Below are 22182 nucleotides of genomic sequence, written 5' to 3' on the forward strand. Positions count from 1 at the left end.
TCCTTCCAATAGGCCATGGTTTTGCCTTGTAAATTTAGGGTAAAAAATCTACACCAAATTTTTGTTATGTACTCCGTGTTTCTCCAACTTCGATTGTTGGATCACGAGTTTGTATTGAAGTTGAAATGGTAAAATGTTGTTAAACTTTATATAACTTTCGAAAGATGTTATTGTTATGATGATATATTGTAACAAAAAAACAATTATTGTGCTTCTCTAGATATGTGTAATCCAAGAAGTATAATTGTTGAATAGAAAATTTTGAGATCAATCACAAATTACCACGTCATTTATTAAATTAATGGTGAAAAGTGCAAATATTTGAATTTAGAACTAATTAAAAAATTGATATGTATCCCAAATTCAGATTGAAAACATAAATTAGTCCATTTTGATAATGCCACATGTTTTCATCATAACCATTGGATCAAGTTAATTATTTTGGTTCAATTATTAAATATTATTTACTCGTAGTAAGTTCAATTAAGCAAAAAAAAAACTTAATTGAGCCCAAATGGTAAATATGATCCAAATACATATGATTGAGCCCATGAATCCCATGGAACAACCAAACTCAAACTATAAAGTCTACTAGATAACTCTATAAATGGAGTTCTCCTCATTTGTAAGAGTTAAAAAAATTTTACTCTCTAAAGAGAATTCTCCAAAGAGAATCAAATTCTAGAGATCGAACCACGTCAAAATTACAACATTGACTCAAGTTTAACTCCATGAAATTCTCCGAAAGTCTCGTGCAAACACTAACATTTTAACTTTGATCTTCTATGCTCATTACTTAAACAAATTTAGGTGAAAACATATGTTATTGTGTGGATATAAGGAGTTAATGCATATGAAAAATAAAAAGTCAATTTAATAAAAGTAATTATTTATAAAATGCCCTAATTAATTAGGAACAATTAAAAAAAATAACTAAATGAACCAAACCCATTACCATATAACAAAATTTCATAATTATATATCAATGTCTATATCGATAAAATGTGAGATTTTTCTATATTTTGTAAATATTTTCGTTAGTTGTATATTTTACAACAATTCTCCTCGTAAATATATATTTTTAAAAAAGAACGATAAATAATAACAAAATTGATAAAATATATTGGTAAGTGTATAAAAGTATTAATTAAAATATTTTGTATTAGATGGAACTTTTGGATAATATATGTTGGAAGCAATTCATTATTTTTCTTTATGAATAAACGATATACCGTTATGTATACAATTAGATTGTGATGTGTTTGTATGGATCACATGCCTCTTTATTAGCTTTAATTTATATGGTCCATAATTTTGTTGTATAACGTAGGTAATAAGTCAACTTCATTAAACTTGGACATAATTTGTTGGAATAAACAATAAATTACATCATTCTTTCTATCTTTTAATCTACTCTAAAACTTTAGGTCACAAATTTGGAGTTAGTAGAGGGTATATATAAAACACTTTCTTTCAAGTACTTGCAAGAGTAAATGAATCGAGAGTAAGGGTCAATGTCTGAGTGGATAGGTTCAAACAACTATGCTTGTGTGAAAAGAAAAAAAAAAACTCGTTTTATTTTCTTTTTTTTCAAGAACTTTATTTGGGGGCAATTATTTTTGTATGTTTCAATTTATTTTTTCAAACGTTTCATTTTTATCGAGCTTTATCTTCTTCATGGCTTTACAAAACCAAATATCTCAATCAAAAGAAAATAATCTTTTGTTGCCTCAATCTTCTCACTTTATTTCTTCCTTGTTGGTTTTAAGCAAACTAACTTTTCTCAATGTCATTTCAATCTATCTTCACGTCTAAATGGAAAGTTATATTAACATTGGAGATCAACGAATTGATAAGAACGATTCACACCATAACTGCATCGATTTGCTTTTAAAGCAGTGGTTTCTACGTCACAATAGAAAGATTTCGTATCTGCCGACTAATTTTTTCTATATACATATTTCATAAGAGGTCGACATTTTTCATAAATCACATGTCGGCCTCTTGATTTGGATTGAATCTACATGACCAAATTTGTAGAGCATAGGTAATAAGTCAATGTCATGAAGGTTTTTGGGATAGATGAATTGTAGATAAAGTTTTCCATACATTTTGTGCCCACCACCATTTTAGATGCACAAAATTTCCCGTCTCGCCCAAGTCATCTTCAAACTATTGTTTTTCTTTTCCTTTTTCTTTTGAGTTTTTCAAAAAATTCATTATTTGCCATTGAATAGAATTTATCTTTTTGAAAAAAATGTTTACAAGAAGAATGGTACTTGTAATTATGAAATAAACAAAACATCATATGTTTTTTTATAAATTCTTTTAAATAACATAAAATTTTTAAAAAATTTTATAAATATCATAATCTATATTTAAAATAGACATATTTTTTATATTTAACAATAAATATTTTAGTTTAAATTGAATAAAACTTTTTGGAATATGAGACAAAAGAAATACATAGTTCCCTAATAAGGGCAGACAGCCATTTGGAGTGAATAGTAGGAGTTTTTCTTTTTTAATTTCAAAGTGGATTGTCTTTTTTCATTGGGGATGATATTGGAAACATGAGAGAAAGTTATAATGTTGGAAATTGGGAGAAACCGAGTGAAAAATTAAAATATAATATAACAACTTGCCTTTCTTTTGTTTCTTTCTTCGTTATTAACTCTATAAATAATTAATCATTCTTCATTGTTTGTTCAATTTAGGAGTTTTACCAACTTTAATCGTATTTACTGTTTCTTTTAAAAAAAATTAAGATGATAAATTTGTTTGAAGATGAAAGTGTGATAAAATGTGATAATGGTTAACGTACAAAATTTACTTTAAATGATAAAACTTTTGAAAATATTTACGAATAAAGTAAAATATCATAAACTATTTTTGATAGATCACATTAGACTATGATATTTTGCTATATTTAAAAATAATATTTAAATGTATAATAATTATATAAAGAATTGCAAATATGACAATCTATACGTGTTATCTATATTTGATAAATCGATATGATATGTCGTTGATAGACTTCAAAAGCTGATTTTTCTTTTTAAATTATAAAAAAATTTATCTAAATTTTGTTGTGTGTATATGTATATACTTTAGGTGGAAGTAGTTTAGACATGATTACCATTTTTGTGTTCGATACCGCAACTCGAAGAATAGGTTGAAAATAAGAAAAGAAAAAGAAAAATCATAACAAGTAATTAATTTGATATGATATAATAATGGAATACGATAAACACAACAACATTGCTATTTCAAGTTCTGATTTTTTTCACGTTATTTACTATATCTTGTACTCATCGTCTCTCTATCTTAGTATTACAAACCATTTCTTATTCATATTATGATAGAATTCGCTCTAAAAACACGTTAATATAACTCAAACTAAAACAACACATACCAAACACAAATTATTAGATGAGGAAGTAATTTGTAATTTGAAAAGTTGTAGACAAATAATGGAATAAGAAATATGAATAAGGAGAGAAAGTATGAAATAACAACGAATAAATATTATAGAAATAAGTAATTAAAAGTAAGCAAGCCAACATTCAAACATGTGTTATGTTAGAATCAATTGAAGTGATTGACATTTTATAAACGAAATTAGGCAATCAATTTGAAACTGATGAAATGTGATTTTGGGTTTATTGTTATCATAATTACTTTCCTAAAAGCGATTGGCCTTCTTTATCTACTGTCACTTCTGAACAGCTGGTTTTTGGTTCCATCAAAAAATCAGACAATTCGACCCCACGTCCTTAAAAGACATTCATTTGTTCTTTTCATTTCTTTTCTTTAATCTAATTTTCCATTTTTCTTAATTAATTATCCATAGAATAATTTGATTTCCAAGCGACCCTTTCAAATTCAAACAATCCCATTTCTCCACACAGCCAGACCAAGTGAGTCAACTGCTGCGCGTGACCTGTTATCTTCTCCGTTTTTCTTACCGGCCCCCGCCGCTCACGGCGAAGTATTTTCACCGCCGACCCATTTCGCCGGCCGCCGCCGGTGTCTTGATTCCTCTTGTTCTGTCCCTTTTCATCTTACCAGTTTCTTCTCTGTCTACATTGTGTGCTCGTTAACAGCCAGCTGTATAGCCACTGCTTTTTATTGACTATTGAAACAGAGAGAGAGGGGAGATTCTGTATGCTCCCACCGTTTCTGCTCAACTTTTTCGGTTTAATGTCTGTTTCTGTATTCGATTCTTCGTTTTATGTTCGTGATTCGATATTGCTTTTGCTTGGAATCGTTTAGAGGTAAGTGATTGTCTCTGCTTTTCCCCATGTGGTTACTCTGTTTTTTTTTTTTTCCCTTTCTCCCCCTTCCCCCCATCTCTGTCTCTCTCTCTCTCAAAAAGGGGTTGATTTTTTTATCATCTGAGGATGTTGGGTTGATCGTTTGATAGGGTCTGTTGACTAATATAGCTGGTGGTCTTGGTCTGCTGAATCCGAACTTCTCTTAGTTTTAGAGTTTTCAATGTTGTTGGTTTACACTGATTCTTCTTCTTTTGTTTGGGATTATTTTTTACAGGACTGTAGTGTTTAACTGCTAGCTGCCATGGAACATGCAGAATCTTCGGTGAGTTTTTAGAATAAACTTGTTTGGTTGGTGGGAAAAGCATGGGAAAGAGGAGGGGGAAATTTTTCTTTATGTCAAATATTTTCTCAAACTCAGGTTTTAGAATAAAAAAACCTTTGTTTCTTAACCAAATAGTTTATTTGATGATCAGCTGTTTTGTTTTAGCTCTCTCATTTAATTGTTGAAAATCTTAGATATCAGTTTAATCAGCTCCGTGTTCTATGATGCTCATTTGTACTTAGGCAAAGGTTATAAAGAACATGGGCCCCAATGCCTGTCAAATATGTGGAGACCATGTCGGGAAGACCGTCGAGGGTGAGCCATTTGTTGCTTGTGATGTTTGTACATTTCCTGTGTGCAGACCATGCTACGAGTACGAGAGAAAAGATGGGAATCAGTCTTGTCCTCAATGCAAAAGCAGATACAAGAGGCACAAAGGTTTGTTGTTTCTTTGTGTAATATTGTCGGGTTTTTCTTTTGCCAAATATGAGATTTACAAAATTGTCTAGTTTCCCCTGCTTACTGTTTTTCACAACATATTAAGTCCATTTTGTTGAAAAGCATGAACGGTGCGCTTCTAACTTTCTAGATTATTGGCTTATGGGGTTATGAATTTGAGTTTCCTGTTGTAATAAATGGATAGTATGTCATTTCTTTGAAAATTTTATACCACCTTCAATGTGGTTTTCTTTACAAAGTATAAATTGTTTTTGCACAATACATCTTTTTATAACTTTCTTTGTACAGGAAGTCCTGCTGTTCTCGGTGATGATGAGGCTGCTGAGCTTGATGATGATGATGATGATGCAATTGATTTAAATTACATTTCTGAAAGTCAAAAACAGAAGCAGAAGATTGCTGAACGAATGATGAGCTGGCAGATGTCATATGGACATGCACAAGATCTCCCCCCACCGAACTACGATAAAGAAGTTTCTTTAAATCACATACCCTTGCTCACCAATGGGCAGGAGGTAGTTTAATAACTTATGTCTGATTCTCTTTGTTCTTTTGACAAAAGCAAGCAGAGTTATTTATTTATTGATTGATTGATTTTGGATACCTTTAGGTTTTTGGAGAACTGTCAGCTGCATCACCTGAGCATCATTTGATGGCATCTCCTGGACATCCTCGTGGGAAGCCAATATATTCTCTTCCTTATGCAGCTGACATTAACCAATCGCGTAAAATTTCTCACTTTTGCAACTTAACATCTATACACGTTATTGGGTATACTTATCATATATGACGTGAAAATTGATGGCTTCATCTTCGATATAGCTAATGTGCAAGGTGTGGACCCTACAAAAGAGTATAGTTCATCGGGGCTAGGCAATGTAGCTTGGAAAGAGAGAGTTGATGGCTGGAAGATGAAACAAGAGAAGAATGCTGGACCAATGAGCATAGCCCATGCTGCATCTGAAAGGGGAGGTGGAGATATTGATGCCTGCACAGATGTGCTTGTTGATGACTCCTTACTGTAAGCTTTTTTTTCCCCAAAATTTTTACTTTGTAACTTTTGTTACTTGGAGTCTAATCTTAGCATTTGGGAAAACTAAGGATCCATTTGATAATTATTTGATATCTTGTTTTATGTTTTTGAACATCACGATGATTACTCTTAGCTCTAGTTATATTGCTTTATCACCCAACTTTTGAAAACTAAAGAAATTAGTTTTTTAAAACTTGATTTTGTTTAGAATGCTAATGTGTGTAGAACTTATGGAAGTAACCCAAGCTTCCTTATAGGTTAGTGCATATTTGGGAGTGGCGGGGATATTTCTCTTTTATTTCTTTATTTATGTATTCATTATTATTATTTTAAATTTAAAGTTGCCTTATCACTCCCAATACTAATTTTTGGAAGGAGGTTATGTATGTTTATACTTTTGATCCCTTTTGATTTGAAAATGACTAAGATGTAACTGCAAATGGTGACTGGCATTTCACAAAATGAGCAATATATTAAAGAAAAAAGTTCATACTTTTTGTTGTCAACATGTGAGGTATGCTTTTCATGTCAATTTCGTTCATTTACAGAAATGATGAAGCACGCCAGCCTCTCTCGCGAAAGGTTTCTGTTCCATCATCTAGGATAAACCCTTACAGGATGGTGATTGTTCTGCGGCTTGTAATTATTTGTTTTTTCTTGCACTACCGAATCACGAATCCAGTACGCAATGCATATGCTTTATGGCTGGTATCTGTTATATGTGAGATTTGGTTTGCAATATCCTGGATATTAGATCAGTTCCCGAAGTGGCTTCCTGTTAACCGTGAGACATATTTAGACCGGCTTGCATTAAGGTGGGAAAAGTTGTTTTCTAGCTGTTATTTTAAAAATAAACTAATGCCTGAGCTATCTATTTTCTGTCTAAATTGTTTTTGAATATAATGAAATTTGTATGCTTCATAGATATGATAGGGAAGGAGAACCATCACAGCTTGCTGCTGTTGACATTTTTGTGAGTACTGTCGACCCACTGAAGGAGCCTCCACTTGTCACAGCCAACACCGTACTGTCTATTCTTGCTGTTGACTACCCGGTTGACAAGGTCTCGTGCTATGTTTCTGACGATGGAGCTGCCATGTTGACATTTGAAGCATTATCCGAAACATCAGAGTTTGCAAGGTCATGGGTGCCTTTCTGCAAGAAATACAGCATCGAGCCTCGGGCTCCAGAGTGGTACTTTGCTCAGAAAATTGATTACTTGAAGGATAAAGTCGATCCATCATTTGTCAAAGATCGAAGAGCAATGAAGGTACTACTTAAAACCCAAAAAAGTAAATAATAGCAAAGCCCTTTTGAAAGAAGCGATTTTATTGCCCTCCACTTCATTGCAGAGAGAATATGAGGAATTTAAGGTCCGCGTCAACGGATTGGTATCAAAGGCACAGAAAGTTCCCGAAGAAGGATGGGTCATGCAAGATGGAACTCCATGGCCCGGAAATAATACTAGAGACCATCCAGGAATGATCCAGGTAATCTGTTTTCACAAGTTATATCCATACTTGCTGCCTGTTGGTTTCTCTTACCTGTAAAAGGATAATTTTTGTAATGCATTTACATTATCAACTGATTATTACAAAGCTCAACTTACAAATGGTTTTGTATGTAAGATGCGTGCAGTTTTCTTATTGAATACAAACTCATCGTCTCATTTACACGTCAGGTTTTCCTAGGGCAAAACGGTGGACTGGATACCGATGGTAACGAGTTGCCTCGTTTAGTCTATGTATCTCGTGAAAAACGTCCAGGGTTCCAACATCATAAGAAAGCTGGTGCAATGAATGCTCTTGTAAGTGTCAAATAGCTACAAGAAATTTATCTTTTTCCCCATTAATCAGGTTAAATTTCTGTAAAGTAACGTTCATTATATTTATGCAGGTTCGAGTATCTGCTGTTCTTACCAATGGCCCATTCTTGTTGAATCTTGACTGTGATCACTACATAAACAACAGCAAGGCATTGAGGGAAGCAATGTGTTTTATGATGGATCCAAACCTTGGCAAATACGTCTGTTATGTTCAGTTTCCTCAAAGATTTGACGGTATTGATAGAAATGATCGATATGCCAACCGAAATACCGTGTTCTTTGATGTAAGTTCTTTAACCCTCGTATGACTGTGTTGTCTCTTACTTACAGTAGCTCATTTGGGTTCTTATTCTTTTCTTGTTTTCATTATCTCAGATAAATTTGAGAGGTTTAGATGGCCTACAAGGTCCAGTTTATGTGGGTACTGGATGTGTCTTCAACAGAACTGCACTGTATGGTTACGAACCTCCGCTCAAACCAAAGAATCGGAAAACAGGATTTCTGTCTTCGCTCTGTGGCGGATCTCGAAAGAAGAAAGCGAAATCAAGTAAAAAGAGCCCAGACAAGAAGAAATCAAGCAAGCATATTGATCCAACAGTGCCAATTTTCAATCTCGACGACATTGAAGAAGTGGTTGAAGGTACACCCTTGATTTCTTTTAAATAATCGATTCTTTTGGTTTTGTTCCTCTTTGATTATTAGATTGTCTATACAACAAATTGACAAGAAAGATTTTATGTACAGGTGCTGGATTTGATGATGAGAAGTCCTTGCTAATGTCACAAATGACCCTGGAACAAAGGTTTGGCCAGTCTTCTGTTTTTGTTGCCTCAACCCTTATGGAAAACGGTGGTGTTCCTCAATCTGCAACGCCCGAGTCTCTTCTGAAGGAGGCTATTCATGTAATTAGCTGTGGATATGAAGATAAAACGGACTGGGGATCTGAGGTTTGTCTACTTTTGATTTCTTCCTTGCTCCACATTAAAACAACCCTGCTGAATGGATCTAGAATGAAGCTCAGTTTCTTATTTGAAAAAAATGTGTTTCCTTAAATTTGTACATGAGCATAAAATGTTAAAGATGTATTCATAAAGAAGTGAGCATGTTTCGTATGTGGATTTTATCTGCCATGGTGCTTAAAGACATTCTATTGGTCTTTGTCTTCGCAGATTGGATGGATTTATGGCTCTGTCACTGAAGATATTCTTACAGGATTCAAGATGCATGCTCGTGGTTGGCGGTCGATTTATTGTATGCCACAACGTCCTGCCTTTAAAGGGTCTGCACCTATTAATCTTTCAGATCGATTAAACCAAGTGCTTCGATGGGCCCTTGGTTCCGTGGAGATTCTTCTAAGTAGGCATTGCCCTATCTGGTATGGCTATGGTGGAAGGCTCAAATGGCTCGAACGGTTTGCATATGTGAACACTACAATATATCCGATCACCTCGATTCCTCTTCTCATGTATTGTACCTTACCAGCCGTGTGTCTACTGACGAACAAGTTCATTATTCCCCAGGTGCAGCAAATAACCTGAAAAAAACTATATTTGTCTCTTTATGTGGTTATGTCATGTAACTTGTTTCCATATGTCTGCAGATAAGTAACATTGCAAGTATATGGTTTTTAGCCCTCTTCCTCTCCATTTTTGCAACGGGCATTCTCGAGATGAGATGGAGTGGAGTTGGGATAGACGAATGGTGGAGAAACGAACAATTTTGGGTCATTGGAGGTGTTTCAGCTCACCTGTTTGCTGTTTTCCAAGGTCTGCTTAAGGTTCTTGCCGGTATCGACACCAACTTTACGGTGACATCCAAGGCGTCTGACGAAGATGGGGATTATGCTGAGCTTTACATGTTCAAATGGACGACACTTCTCATCCCACCAACTACACTCCTCATCGTAAACTTGGTCGGGGTCGTAGCGGGGATATCTTACGCAATCAACAGCGGATACCAATCATGGGGACCGTTGTTTGGCAAGCTATTTTTCGCTTTTTGGGTGATCATTCATCTCTATCCATTCTTGAAAGGTTTGATGGGTCGTCAAAACAGAACACCCACCATCGTCGTCGTGTGGTCGATTCTACTTGCTTCCATCTTCTCCCTGTTATGGGTGAGGATCGATCCGTTCACCACAACAGTCATAGGGCCCGACGTAGAGGAGTGTGGAATCAACTGCTAGACTAGTTTTACCATACATGTTGCTGAGAATAACATTTGGGAAATTTGCTCTATATATTTAAGTTATACATGTCTATAAAGGTTGAAAGAAAATGAGTGAAGTAATGATCCTATCGTGTAATATGCAATTCATTCATGGATGTAATGGATTAAAAGTGCTAATGTAAAGAAAAAGTTGATCATCATAGATGATAGTTTTTAGATTGTAGCTTCTTTGCATGTGACTTTCATTTTTCCAACTAGCAGATATTGAAGGCTGGTTTGTAGAAAATTTAAAATTAAGGGATTGAGTGAAGACGAAGTTGTATTTCTGTAGTGATAAATATTAAGTTGAGACTGTTATTAATACATTTGTACAGTTATTATTTTGTTATACTAAATGGTTTATAACATTACATATTGTGCTTCTATACATTTCTTTTATTTAATTTAGTTATGTATTTAAAAATTATAAATTCAAATTCTACATTGATGGAAAATATAAATTTGTAGTTCTTATAATTTGTATGGAATAAATAACATAATTCCATAATTTGTTTCTAAAACTAGAATCAATAGTGTTTGCTAAATACATTTTTTTATTAAAGATATTGAATATGAAAATATAAAACAAAATTTGAATTACCAACCGAACAAATATTTATTCTTTCCGTCTTAATAAAGATGTGTACCATCGATTCGATAAATCTATCGAAATCGAACAATTCATATATAATGCTTAAAATTGATAACCAACATTTTTTTCACTAATTTGACTATTACATTTTCTTTTTGTTGCAAAGATATTGCATGAACGTGTGGAGTAAAGAAACTTCAAGATTGATTTCACACTCATTTCGACTATTACTTTTTCTTTTTTTACCGACGCTAACTAAACACTCTATCAATCAATTTTTTTTTAAACAAAACATTTTAACTATATATTAGTTGAACGATTATTACCTTGTATTTAACGAGACCAAACATTTAGTTAATTCAAATATATATTATCAATTAAGAGATAAGAAACTCAAATCTTTTAATAATAACACGTGTAGTGCAATAACTAAATATTTATTAATAGAAAAAACCAACGTACAAATACATATATAGGTTGCAAGTCCAACCAAGATGATTATACAAAGTAGAAACTAACAAAAAGATAAATACCATTTTGAAGTAAAGTGGGAGTCTTTAATTATATATAAGGGTGAGTATGAAGGGAAGGTAACAAAATGAATGGAGTGGATCTACTTTAGGGTAGCCTTTGAGTCCTCAGGTAACGCCAAGGTCCTGTCCCGGTGCTCATCCTGCATTTTTATAAATACAAGTTTTGAATAATCGTAAGTTTTTCTAATGTGTAATCAACTTTTTATTTTAATCATTTGTGCAGATGATTTATAAATATATATTATGAAATACATTTAAAACAATTTTTTGAAAACTAAAATTGTTAGAAACATAAAATACAATTTAATTGAATTATTGTAAAAGCATTAAGAGGAATTTAAATTATTTAATGTTTTTTTAAAAGAATACCTCCAGACGCCAACAAAAGCACGCAGAAGCATATAGATTGTTAAAGCAATCCAAATCCCAATGAAGCCATTGCTTTTGGAGAGAAGAAATAATGATACAACGCTCGCAATCGCCACCAAAACCTGAACACACAACAACAATTATATATATCAAATTTAATTAACGTAATTTCGTTCAGGAATTTCCTCAAATTGTTTTGAGGATGATTCAGTAGAACTTACCAATGAATATGCGGAATACGCAAAATCCGAAGCTCCGAAGTTCACTCCATCGAAAACAAACGCCAGTGAGTTTATTGGCTGTGTAGCTGCAACGAACTGATCAAAGGACAAGAATCAGACGAGTTCATCATTGTGCATTAGAAGGAAGAAAACAAGGTACGTTTGTTTGTTTTTACCGGAATTGCTAAATGTATGAGGTGCTGCACATGAATATCTCTTGAAAAGATTCCTGCTCCGAAGAACATTCCGATTCCGACGATAATAGCGAGGCCAACACCAAGAATAAAGCTCATCTGTTTGAGAAAAATATTTTTAGGTTTTGTTAAAGGAACTTAGTTTTCTTTTATGTGCTATATTTCGTGGTTTTATAATATGGCTACGTGAAGTAATAAATCCGTTTTGATTTTAGATGATGCAGATTTTGTTATGCAAGTGCATGGGGGTTATCTTTGAAGCAGCAAGAAAATTTCCGTCCAATTTGTATGTTTTTAATTCATTTCTTACCTGCAAAACTCTGGTAGCTGTTGCTGTTGTCTTTTCATAGTCTTTCTCTGCAAATGCACTGGCTAGAATTGCCTAAAGAACAAGTAGGAATCAAATACCATAAAAGGTAAGATTTCTTCCTTCCAAACTATATAAATTGCCACTTAGAGAGAAAGTTATGAAGTAGAGGTAGAATTAAGTTTTTATTTCTTCACCTGTCCAGCTACTGCTAAACCATCAGACAATAAAGAGGATGTCATCCAAACTTGCAAGCAAGTTTGGAATGCAGCCATGGGTGTTGGGCCCAGCCTTGCAGCTAATGATGCTGCTAGAGTCACACAGAAGGTAACTGCTACAACTCTTGCCAGCAACAAACCTCCTGCTCCCATCCATTCGAAGTTCAATAAGAGATAAAGAATGGTTGATCTCATAGTCTACTTAGTATTGGAAAAATGAATTAAGAATCGTCTGGGGAACAATTTTTTTTTTTTTACCATTTTTAAGAAATCGACCAAATTGCAAATCTTTAAGACTTGGAGGCATGAGATTGACTTTTTGCACCAGTCTCCAGAAGAGAATGGTCACAATAAAGTACCTGAAAGGATTGAAGTAAGTTTTAGAGAAGCTTTTTTGGAATGTGAAGACACGAGTTTTATGCCATTGTGGAGCAATATGGTAAAGTTTTAGCAATATGACAGTGCATAGAGATTAAAACTTACTGAGAAAGAACATGAGCAGCAGCTGCACCTTTGACCCCCCAATGGCACACGAAGATGAGAATGGGGTCCAGTATGATGTTTACGGTATATCCAGCCACTACATAAAGGCATATAAACAAATGGTTGATAGTAAAAGGAAGCTAATATTAGGTTAAACCATAGAAGAAAAGGGACGGCAATGCCTACCAATAACGTAAAGAGGAGTCCTTGTATCCTTGAACCCTCTAAAGATCCCTTGCATGGCCAATGACAGAAGAACAGCAGGAGCACCAAGTGATCTTAATGTTAAGTACTTGTGAGCGGGGGCAAACATGGGTGAATTCTGTTTGTTGAAGTCCCAAACTATTAGAGAAAGACATTTGATTTAAAACTGGACTACATCTTATGTTATAGGGAGCACTCACATCTTTTACTCCCATTAGATTCAGCAAAGATTTGGCTCCAAAAATAAGGAATATTGCTTGCATTAGACCCAGAATTGTGCCAAATATCAGAGCTGTGGATGCTGATGCAATTTGCTTCTTCTCTTTCCTTTTGGACTTGGCAGAGGTAGACTCAAGTACTTTTGTACTCAAATCTGGAAAAAGAAAGAAAAAAAGTAAAAGAAATCAGAAATTATTAAAATCTCTTAAATATAACCATCAAGTTTAGGTTTTACCTTTTTTCAGATCTTGAAGAGCACCGTTATCTGGAATCGGTTCCTTCGTTCCATTTTCTGTTGAAGAGCTTTCTTTGTTTTCTTTTACTCCATCTTTTCCTATGCTGATATTACTCCTTGTTGGCTCATGATTCAAGTTGGCATGGTCTTGTTTGGCTGCAAGTTTTTCTTCGTTTTCATGATCTTCAGGCACACAAACTTTCACTGAGTTAACATCAGCCAAGCACTTCTCTGCGTCAACTTTTGCTGCTTTTTTGGCAGCTTTGCCAATGGTATCTTCCTCAGCGACGAAAGATGTAGTAATGCTTACAAGTGGGAATATGGTAATCCTCGAAGCTTGATTGAATATAGCAATGGATACTCCAACTGCAGCAAGTTCCACAGGTCCAATATGGCCAACGAAAGCAGTGTCTATAAGAGAAGCTATAGGATCAGCTGCAACAGCTAGAGCAGCAGGCAGTGCGATTCCCAGTATCTCCCGACCAATTTCATCATACTTGAAAACACCCCTACATGTAGAAACATATCAAACATACTAGCTAATGTTAGACTTTGGTTATGGATAATTGAGTCACAAATTATGGATAATTGAGACACAAATTTCTTTATCGGTTCAGAGATGGGAAAAATAATTGAATTATAAGTTAGGATTGGAAAAACCTTATTGTGGTTCTCAACATAAATTCAACATCGAGTATTTAAAGAAAAGAATTGTTTGGAACATGAAAACACACCTTGCATCTTTGAAGAAAACATTGACAGGCATCTTCAACTTGATTCCCCCTTGTGTGGTTAGTCTACGATGATTAATTTCAAACCCAGACTACAAGATCAGAGAGGCTTTAGCAAGCACATTTTATTTTATTCAAGTACACAAATCTTCTAAAAAGCTAAAAGTTTTGAATGTGGAAGGGAACAGCAGAAAAGTCTGAAAATGGCAGTGGAACTGAAAGATTTGGAAGTTGACACACCATGCATAAAACCTTTCTTATCATCCAAAAGAATGAAGGGACTTGTAGTTGTAGCATTTCACGTTAACTAGATTTATAGAAACACACACACATTTAGCGAGAGAGAGAGAGAGAGGGAAAAAAGAGTAAAATGTAGGTTTTGATCCCAAGGACCACTAATGTTGAGAGATCTGTGCGTTTGACAAAAAGAAATATAAAAGTTACTAGGGAGAGCTTATACAAGATAACTATCTTATGGTATTAAATCATTGATTAACCAAAAATTTTAAGTTGATATATGAAGGTCAAATTTATCTTCTATCAACAAATTAACACTCTCACTTGTGGACTTGAAAATTTTTACCACTGTTTGAACGCAAGATCACCTCCTGCTCTAGTACCATATAAAATCACTTATTAACCCAAAAGAGGTTGATGGATGAGAGTAAATTTATTAGTATATTAACACTTTAATATGTGGTATCATGATGCATAAATGATACATGCATACACGCCAGTTTTTTCGGAAGTTGAACATGGAGAATAAACGATGAAGAACTCATGTCTAGATGTATGTATACGTTGATTCTTTTAGTTGAGAATTGCATTAGAAGGAATAATGTGCTTTTGATGCTAAAAAATTTGTTCATTCCATGCATATCAAACCTTCCCCACATCTACCTTTTCTAGCCGATGACAGTTTTACAACATTGTTTACAACAATGCAATGAAGAAACAGAAAGAAAAAGATGTTTCCACGGTGGACTATTGTGGTGGAACCTTCCTAGCTAGCCAGTAATTAAATAATAATAATTGTCAGAAATCTTCCCCAGATAACCTCAAAATATATGTAGTTTTGCTCCTTGATTAAAGAAACTTCATAGGAAAAAATGGGACCCTAGAAATCCGTAGTTTTTTCTTCTTCTTTATTATTAATTAATTTACATAGAGATTTGCATGGGCATGGCCTTTGGTGAGCATATTTTTCAACTTTTTATGCATCCACTGTCTGTTTGTTCATTTAGGAGGATCGAAGAAGAATGAAAGAAAACAGACATTATATTACAAATAAGAGATTATTATATAGGAATGAGCCTGAATGCCCCATATATTTCCTACACCAAATAACTCCCAGATCTTAGATTTTCTATGTAAATTAGTTAAATGTGACCAAAAACCCTGCTTTGAAGAAACCCAATGAAAATTCTTATTTTATTATAGGTGGTGTTTTTTTTTATAATTATTAAAGATAATCTATTAGATTGGTCGAGCAGGTGGATTTGGTTAGGAAGATATAAGACGCTTTAGAATTTTCATGTGTCAAAAGAATCATATAGGAAAAGTTATTGATTCATATATTTTTCTTTTATGGTTTAAATTGACATAAATACAATTTTTTTTTTTTAAAAAAAGCCTGCTTTTCCGACCAAAGCATTATTGATGTTGTTATTGTTTTGTGGCTGTAGTTAACCACATTATTATGTGATAACAAAATAAACAGCAAATTCTTTTAGATAAAGATTGCAAAGAATCTCACACTCAACAGACGAAACTCTTTATATCCTGCACTCACAGTACGCTCCAAAATGATCACACGCACATTGCCCAATTTTATACTTCCCGCAACAGAAGGTCCAAAAATTCAACTAATCTCACTAAACAAAAAATGCGAAATTTCACAAAACACATACAAACATCATATATATTACACAAATGGCGCGCTACCCAGGACTCTGCTTGCCGTTTCACACTAGCCTTTATTTATATATTTATATATACAGGAGAAGTTGTTATGTAGAGGGGAAAAAAAGAAGAAGAGTTGTATATATAGGAGAAGGTATTATGTAAGGAGAAAAAATGAGAGCTTAGGGCCCGCTAGGTAGTTGAAAAATTACTTATGGAGTGATTTTCATCTACAAATGAGACCTTATATATTAAAGAGGAATGAAATAGTGATATAAGAGAAGCTAATTATCATTATCATGCCTGGATGGAGTATAAATGAAGTAACTTATAAATGTATGTATGTAAATATTGACCTTTGTTTAGAGTCCTCTAACTGAGCTAAGCTGATTCCAAAGCTCTTCTTCCTCACCAACTTCCCTTTGTTTCCTCCACTGAAACAAACACTCAACTCCCTCTCCTTTTATACCATCTTTAAAGAGAGAAATGACTTTTGATAATGGGGGCTCTTCAAGCGTCATTGCGAATTAAATGGTTTCTATGACTATGGTGGATATGTCACCATTTACAATCAAACTAAAGCTTAGACTAAAGTGTAATGCACGTTACATTCATGCAATTCTTTTTTTATGTGATTCATTTTCTCTATGGGACTATTTTGTATTATATGTAATATTTACGATACCATAATACCTTTAATCTTATAAAGTTAAGGCTGGGGAAGTTTTTTAGCTTAAACTTCTCTCTCTAGAAACAAGTGTGCATAAAAGCTTGAAGTGACTTTAATTAGTAGGTAGCGTCCTAGTTTTTATTTCATATTATTTTGTATGCTTTTGATCAATGCGTTCTACATAGGATTTCCAATACCCCACGTCTGTTATATATACACATATATACATATATGTATATATTTATTATCGTGACCCACTTTTTATGGGTTAAGTGGGTATATAACACTGGATTAGAGAGAAAAAAAAAAGAGCCTAAAGTGGTAACTTAACTATAAGTATGCTGGAAGATTTTTTTTTTCTTTTCATATTCACTCTAATCTTCATTACTTTCTTCCTTGATATTACAAAAATGAAGTCTGTTTTGAAAGTCACCGCACCAAAGAAAAATGAATGAACTTGATAATTAAGGTCCTGTAGGTTTGCCATTTATTTATTTTTTAAATTAAGCATGTATCATGATCTCAATTTCTTTCCATGGTTTTCCTAGAACAATTTTTTTAAAACTACGTTTTTTTTCTAGTTTTCATAGTTTGGTTTTTGAAACATTGGTAGAAGGTAAATAGTAAAAAATTAAATAAAAACTAGAGGTGGAATCGGTGTTGGTAGGTTATTTAATTTTAAAAAACATAGAAACAAATTAAAATGATTACAAAGATGGGTTGGAACTTTACATAGGAATGTGATTCATTGAGCTATATAATTAGTTGGAGGGATGTTGACCTATTTCCAGGGGGAGCTAGATTGAAAACTTACAGAATTTATTTTCATTTAAAAAGTTTCACCCACCAACCTTTGGTATATACTTCTATTTCTATTAAGGATTACTGCTCTACACATATTTACGATGATATGATATCATCTACTATGAACAAATTCTCATGTTTTGTTTTTTATTTCACTTGAAAGGTCTTATTGCAATTGAGATATTGTCTCTCACTTACATATTAATGATCTTTCCCTAACCAATTTGGGTGTTAGTCTCATTCCCTTTAATAGTTATTTATTAGTATAGCTCTTATCCAAACTAACCCCTCTTCTCTAAAGCACAACGTTGAGACTCTACTAACAACAAACTCCACCATGACTATATTTGGGACTCTACTAACAACAAATTCTACCATGATTATATTTTCTAAAATTCATTTCGTTGTTTCCCACCTGAAGAGTCTACCAACAACTCCACTGACTTCCATAATAGCATGGTATTCTTCAATTCTGTTAGGACGTGAACTTTTGTGAGTTTGTTTTTTAATTCACTCAATAAACCTTATATACCAGTAGAGATATTTTTTTTCAGTTACATATCCATATCCTTTCCTTTATGACTTTATCTAAGCTAATGTGAGTCTTTGGTCAAATCGTAAAGTGTGCCATATAATGAAACTATAATATTCCATGCTAGATTTCACATATATTCTACCAACAATGTTTGATATGCTACAAGTAATTGCTTGACTTGATTGGAAACCTAATCAATGTGTTATAGCCATTGCATTTCAAGCTAATCTTAGTGTAACACATTATCCATTTTATTAAACTTAAATTTGCTTGATTTTACTTTCGAATGTTAGTCCAAATGCTTCATGTTACTTCATTTTAGACACCTTTTTTTTCTCCCTCCTTTGGTTTTCAAACACATGTATGATACATCCTTGGGTAATCACACTGAAAATTTTACTAGTAATCAAATTCTTCCATTAGGCTTGGCAAGTTGGCATACATTATGCCACTATTACTATTTTGTTATTTTTTTTATTACAAAAGTGTAGAGGATAAAAATATATCAATCATTGGATATTTCAATTATACAATTAACTAACAAAACTAAAGCTTCTCTTCTTGTATTTGTTTAAACAGATGTTAAAACTTCGTTTGTTTTTTTTCATTTTAATTTAATAAAACATTCAGGATTCGAATATATAAAGCAGCAATTTCTGTAGTTTTCAATTAAGAGGCCAAAGAAGAGATTTTGGACATGATAATTCCACTACCAATCTTTTATGCCTTTTCCTTTGTGCTTTTTTTTCTGTTTTAAAAAAAATTAATTAATCAACTTTTGTTTGTTCCACTTAGTTCTTATTTTTTCCCCATGCTTGGGGGGAAAAGAATCCTTAAGAAACACTACGAAAAGATTATTTGCCTTTTCACCAGAATCAGCATGCCTCCAGTGGTGTCCATTTTTCATTAATTATAATTGTTTGACGCATAGAATAAAATACTATATACTTTTAATGCTGAAGTAGTGTGCTTATTTGATGAATTATTTAGATATCATACTCCAAGAATTTTGATTTTCCATTTTATATGGTAAAAAAGATACGATATTTAAAAGTAGTCTATAATCCCAAATTCCAAATAATTAGTTTGCAAGTGAAACTGTCTATTTTTGAAATATAAAATGGTTGAAGAAATTAGCTCCACAAATTTCCCAATTGGCAATTCCATGTCTATTGTTAATCTAAAGAAGGTTCCAAAAATTTTAAAGTGACAAAAAAAGTTGAATTCTCTACATATAAAATTAGTTTAAAAAACAAACTATTGATTTTTCATCTTTAATCGTATATATGTATATAAGTCAAGAATGAGCATGAAACAACAAACCTATAAGATAAACTAATGAGAAACTAGAAGAATTATTTCTAAAAAAAATTTAGACGATAGAACCAACAACAATAAAGCTACAATACATTTTCAAATAACTCATACTAACTATCATCTTCAATTTTTAAAATGAAGATATGTTGTGTGGTTGACAGAGACGAAACATATAGCAATTAACAATTACTTTTTTTTTTTTTTTTAAATTTAAGACAGTCTAATAATATTTTAAAGTGCATAATTGCATTAAGAAATTTAAAAATCCAAGTGGAGTTGAACAATTTTTTTTAAAATTTGAAAAAAAAAAATCAGATAGTGGATGTTTTTGGGATTGTTAGGTACATAAGTTCCGTACAGAGAACGTGTATTTATCATGTGTGGAGTTGGTGAATTGGAGAAAGTTGTATTCCTTTTTTAATACTATATTATTACACACCATTCATTTTTTCATTTATTATTTGTCACGTTGGCACGTCAATATGCTTTTAAAATAAAGTGATTGAGTCTATTATTATTGATGTAACATTTATCATAAAAAAAGTATTTGATAATTTCGGTATTAGATACTTTCTGAGATGGTCGAGAGCTCTTGTATGCATGGTATAAGGAGTATGGTGGGAGACTCAAATTCTTTGAAGCAAATGAGAAAAGTTCGTAATTCTACATTTTTCAACTTTTTCCTCCTCAACTTCAGTGGAAATAGAGATTCTAAATTCGAATGAAAAGTCTAATAATAAGTTTATTAATGGTGAGTTATTAATTAAGTAAATTTTTTACCTCAAATCTTTTGGTTCAATTATGAAAAACATTCTTAAACTTTGTTGTAATATTATTCGTACCTTAGCTTTAACATCTCAAAACTATATTTCAAGGAGTAGAAAAGTTAAAAGCTTTTATAAAAACTGCAACGTAAAATAGGGGGAAAATACTCTCGAACTAAAATTGGATGGCTTGTTCAAAGTAGGGTACATAAAAATATCTAATATCACATAGCAGTGTGAAGGTGTAGAGAAACGAACGATTATTGGTGTTAAGAGTTAAATAGTGGTATTTCGTTATCTTATAAAGGTAAAAGTTGAATTGGACTATAGTGAATTTTAGGTTAAAATATATTGTAATTAGTCCCATAATTTGAAGTTTTTATTTAATTCTAATCATTCTATTTTTATTTGTCCAATTTTAATTTTATTCCTTTAACGAATACTCATAATTAATTTTATCAAACAAATTAAGAATAAAATATTTAAAGTATGTCACAATTTTTCTATTTTGCATATATGATATTTTTTAGTGGAAGAAGTGTATCAAAAGCATACTATCGAGTATGTTAAGGGTATAATATTATATTAGTGTATTATTTGTACTTTTTTACATTTCATGGACATGGATGAGCTTTTTTTTTGTTTTGTCATTTTTGTAAAAGTAATATCTAAACTAGTATTAATATAATTTAAAAATGATAGTAAAAGGGTGATAGACAATATTTTTATTATAAGAAAATAAACAATTTGACTAGTTGTAGATTGAATTTAAAATTGATTAAAAGTAACCAAACATAAACAAAAACTAAAGGAAAAGTATAAAAGGAAAAATTAGATGTATATTTTAAAGTATAAGTGAAGAGATCATTATTTAATATATATATTTGGATGGTCCTATGGTTGAGTGAAGGGATGATTGAAAGGCATGCGTTCACGAACCTTCCTATGTCATTTTCTCTCCTTTACATCCATCATTTATTAATTTACTCTTTGCTTTTGTTATTACTTATTCATTTACATGCATGCTTTCACTTTTCAAAAAACACACTTGTTAGGTTTTACATACGTCCCTAAACGATCTATTAATTTATTAGATATTTATTTTGTGATTCTATATAGAATAGAAAATCTTTCATACCGACGTAGTAATAATTAAATAAAATATAAGTTGTTAAACACTATTATATTTGTTTAATCTACAAACATAGAAATTTTTTTATTTGTAATGTCTATTATCGATAGAGAATAACATTTTATTATATTTATAAATATTAAATAGGTTAGGATTATTTTCTAAAAATAATTGTTTTTCTTGAGAATTTTAAAAGTAACTTGTTGAGTAAAAATGTTATTTAATTAAGTTGCTATAAAGTATGGATTACAATATTTTGCATGAGTTTTACACCTATCAAGGAAAGGCCTTTTGCTTAGATTTGAAGGAATGAAATGTTAAAATATGTAATTTTTGTTTAATTAACATGAATATATTTCTCATTTCATTCTTTTTCGTACGGTAATAAATGAAAGTATATGAAGCCTTCATATTTCAATATTTGTGATTTTACTTAGGTACGATAACTATAAATCAGAAGATTGAACCTTATGATCTTTAAGAACGACGGAAGTCGTGCTCATACATTAACTAAGCTTACTTACCAATAAATGTATATAGGAATTAAGCAGTTAGTCTAGGTTAGATGAACTCTTTGATTGGTTTAATAAGAAATTATTTAACTAGTACGACTTACAAACTTTTTAAT

The 22182-nt window shown here is 32.3% G+C and overlaps 2 protein-coding genes and 1 long non-coding RNA gene across 8 annotated transcripts; 2 read left to right on the top strand and 1 right to left on the bottom strand.

The window, feature by feature from the left end:
- The first annotated feature begins 3869 nt into the window (after nt 1–3869).
- Nucleotides 3870–10475, top strand: LOC101206590 (cellulose synthase A catalytic subunit 3 [UDP-forming]). Of its 5 annotated transcripts, none has more exons than XM_004135883.3 (15): nt 3870–4277; nt 4552–4599; nt 4842–5037; nt 5347–5573; nt 5669–5783; nt 5881–6079; nt 6640–6906; nt 7016–7361; nt 7444–7581; nt 7773–7898; nt 7988–8200; nt 8292–8556; nt 8661–8863; nt 9086–9436; nt 9517–10475. In XM_004135883.3, exons 2-15 carry the CDS (start codon nt 4579–4581, stop codon nt 10099–10101), a joined length of 3252 nt encoding a protein of 1083 aa, XP_004135931.1. In that variant the 5' UTR covers nt 3870–4277; nt 4552–4578; the 3' UTR covers nt 10102–10475. The 5 variants fall into 5 exon arrangements, with proteins under 5 accessions (XP_004135931.1, XP_031745214.1, XP_031745213.1 ...); XM_031889353.1 differs by lacking the exon at nt 3870–4277 and adding an exon at nt 4441–4457; XM_031889354.1 differs by lacking the exon at nt 4552–4599.
- A 657-nt stretch (nt 10476–11132) lies between these two features.
- LOC101210655 (protein DETOXIFICATION 43) lies at nt 11133–16799 on the bottom strand. 2 transcript variants are annotated; one of them, XM_031889356.1, is made up of 13 exons: nt 16689–16799; nt 14434–14522; nt 13700–14208; nt 13446–13618; nt 13228–13363; nt 13042–13138; nt 12817–12917; nt 12538–12701; nt 12344–12415; nt 12016–12132; nt 11840–11935; nt 11619–11740; nt 11133–11389 (listed from the first exon to the last, which is right to left on the bottom strand). In XM_031889356.1, the coding sequence occupies exons 2-13, from the start codon at nt 14463–14465 to the stop codon at nt 11335–11337; spliced, it is 1674 nt and encodes a 557-aa protein (XP_031745216.1). In that variant the 5' UTR covers nt 14466–14522; nt 16689–16799; the 3' UTR covers nt 11133–11334. The 2 variants fall into 2 exon arrangements, with proteins under 2 accessions (XP_031745216.1, XP_011659452.1); XM_011661150.2 differs by having other exon boundaries at nt 14434–14496; nt 16689–16795.
- Nucleotides 11796–12687, top strand: LOC116405303. Its single transcript, XR_004218473.1, has 3 exons — nt 11796–11995; nt 12249–12449; nt 12546–12687. It is a non-coding gene; the product is annotated as an uncharacterized LOC116405303 (long non-coding RNA).
- Nucleotides 16800–22182: the final 5383 nt, after the last annotated feature.

The sequence above is a fragment of the Cucumis sativus genome, chromosome 7 (assembly GCF_000004075.3).
Source record: "Cucumis sativus cultivar 9930 chromosome 7, Cucumber_9930_V3, whole genome shotgun sequence".
NCBI lineage: Eukaryota > Viridiplantae > Streptophyta > Magnoliopsida > Cucurbitales > Cucurbitaceae > Cucumis > Cucumis sativus.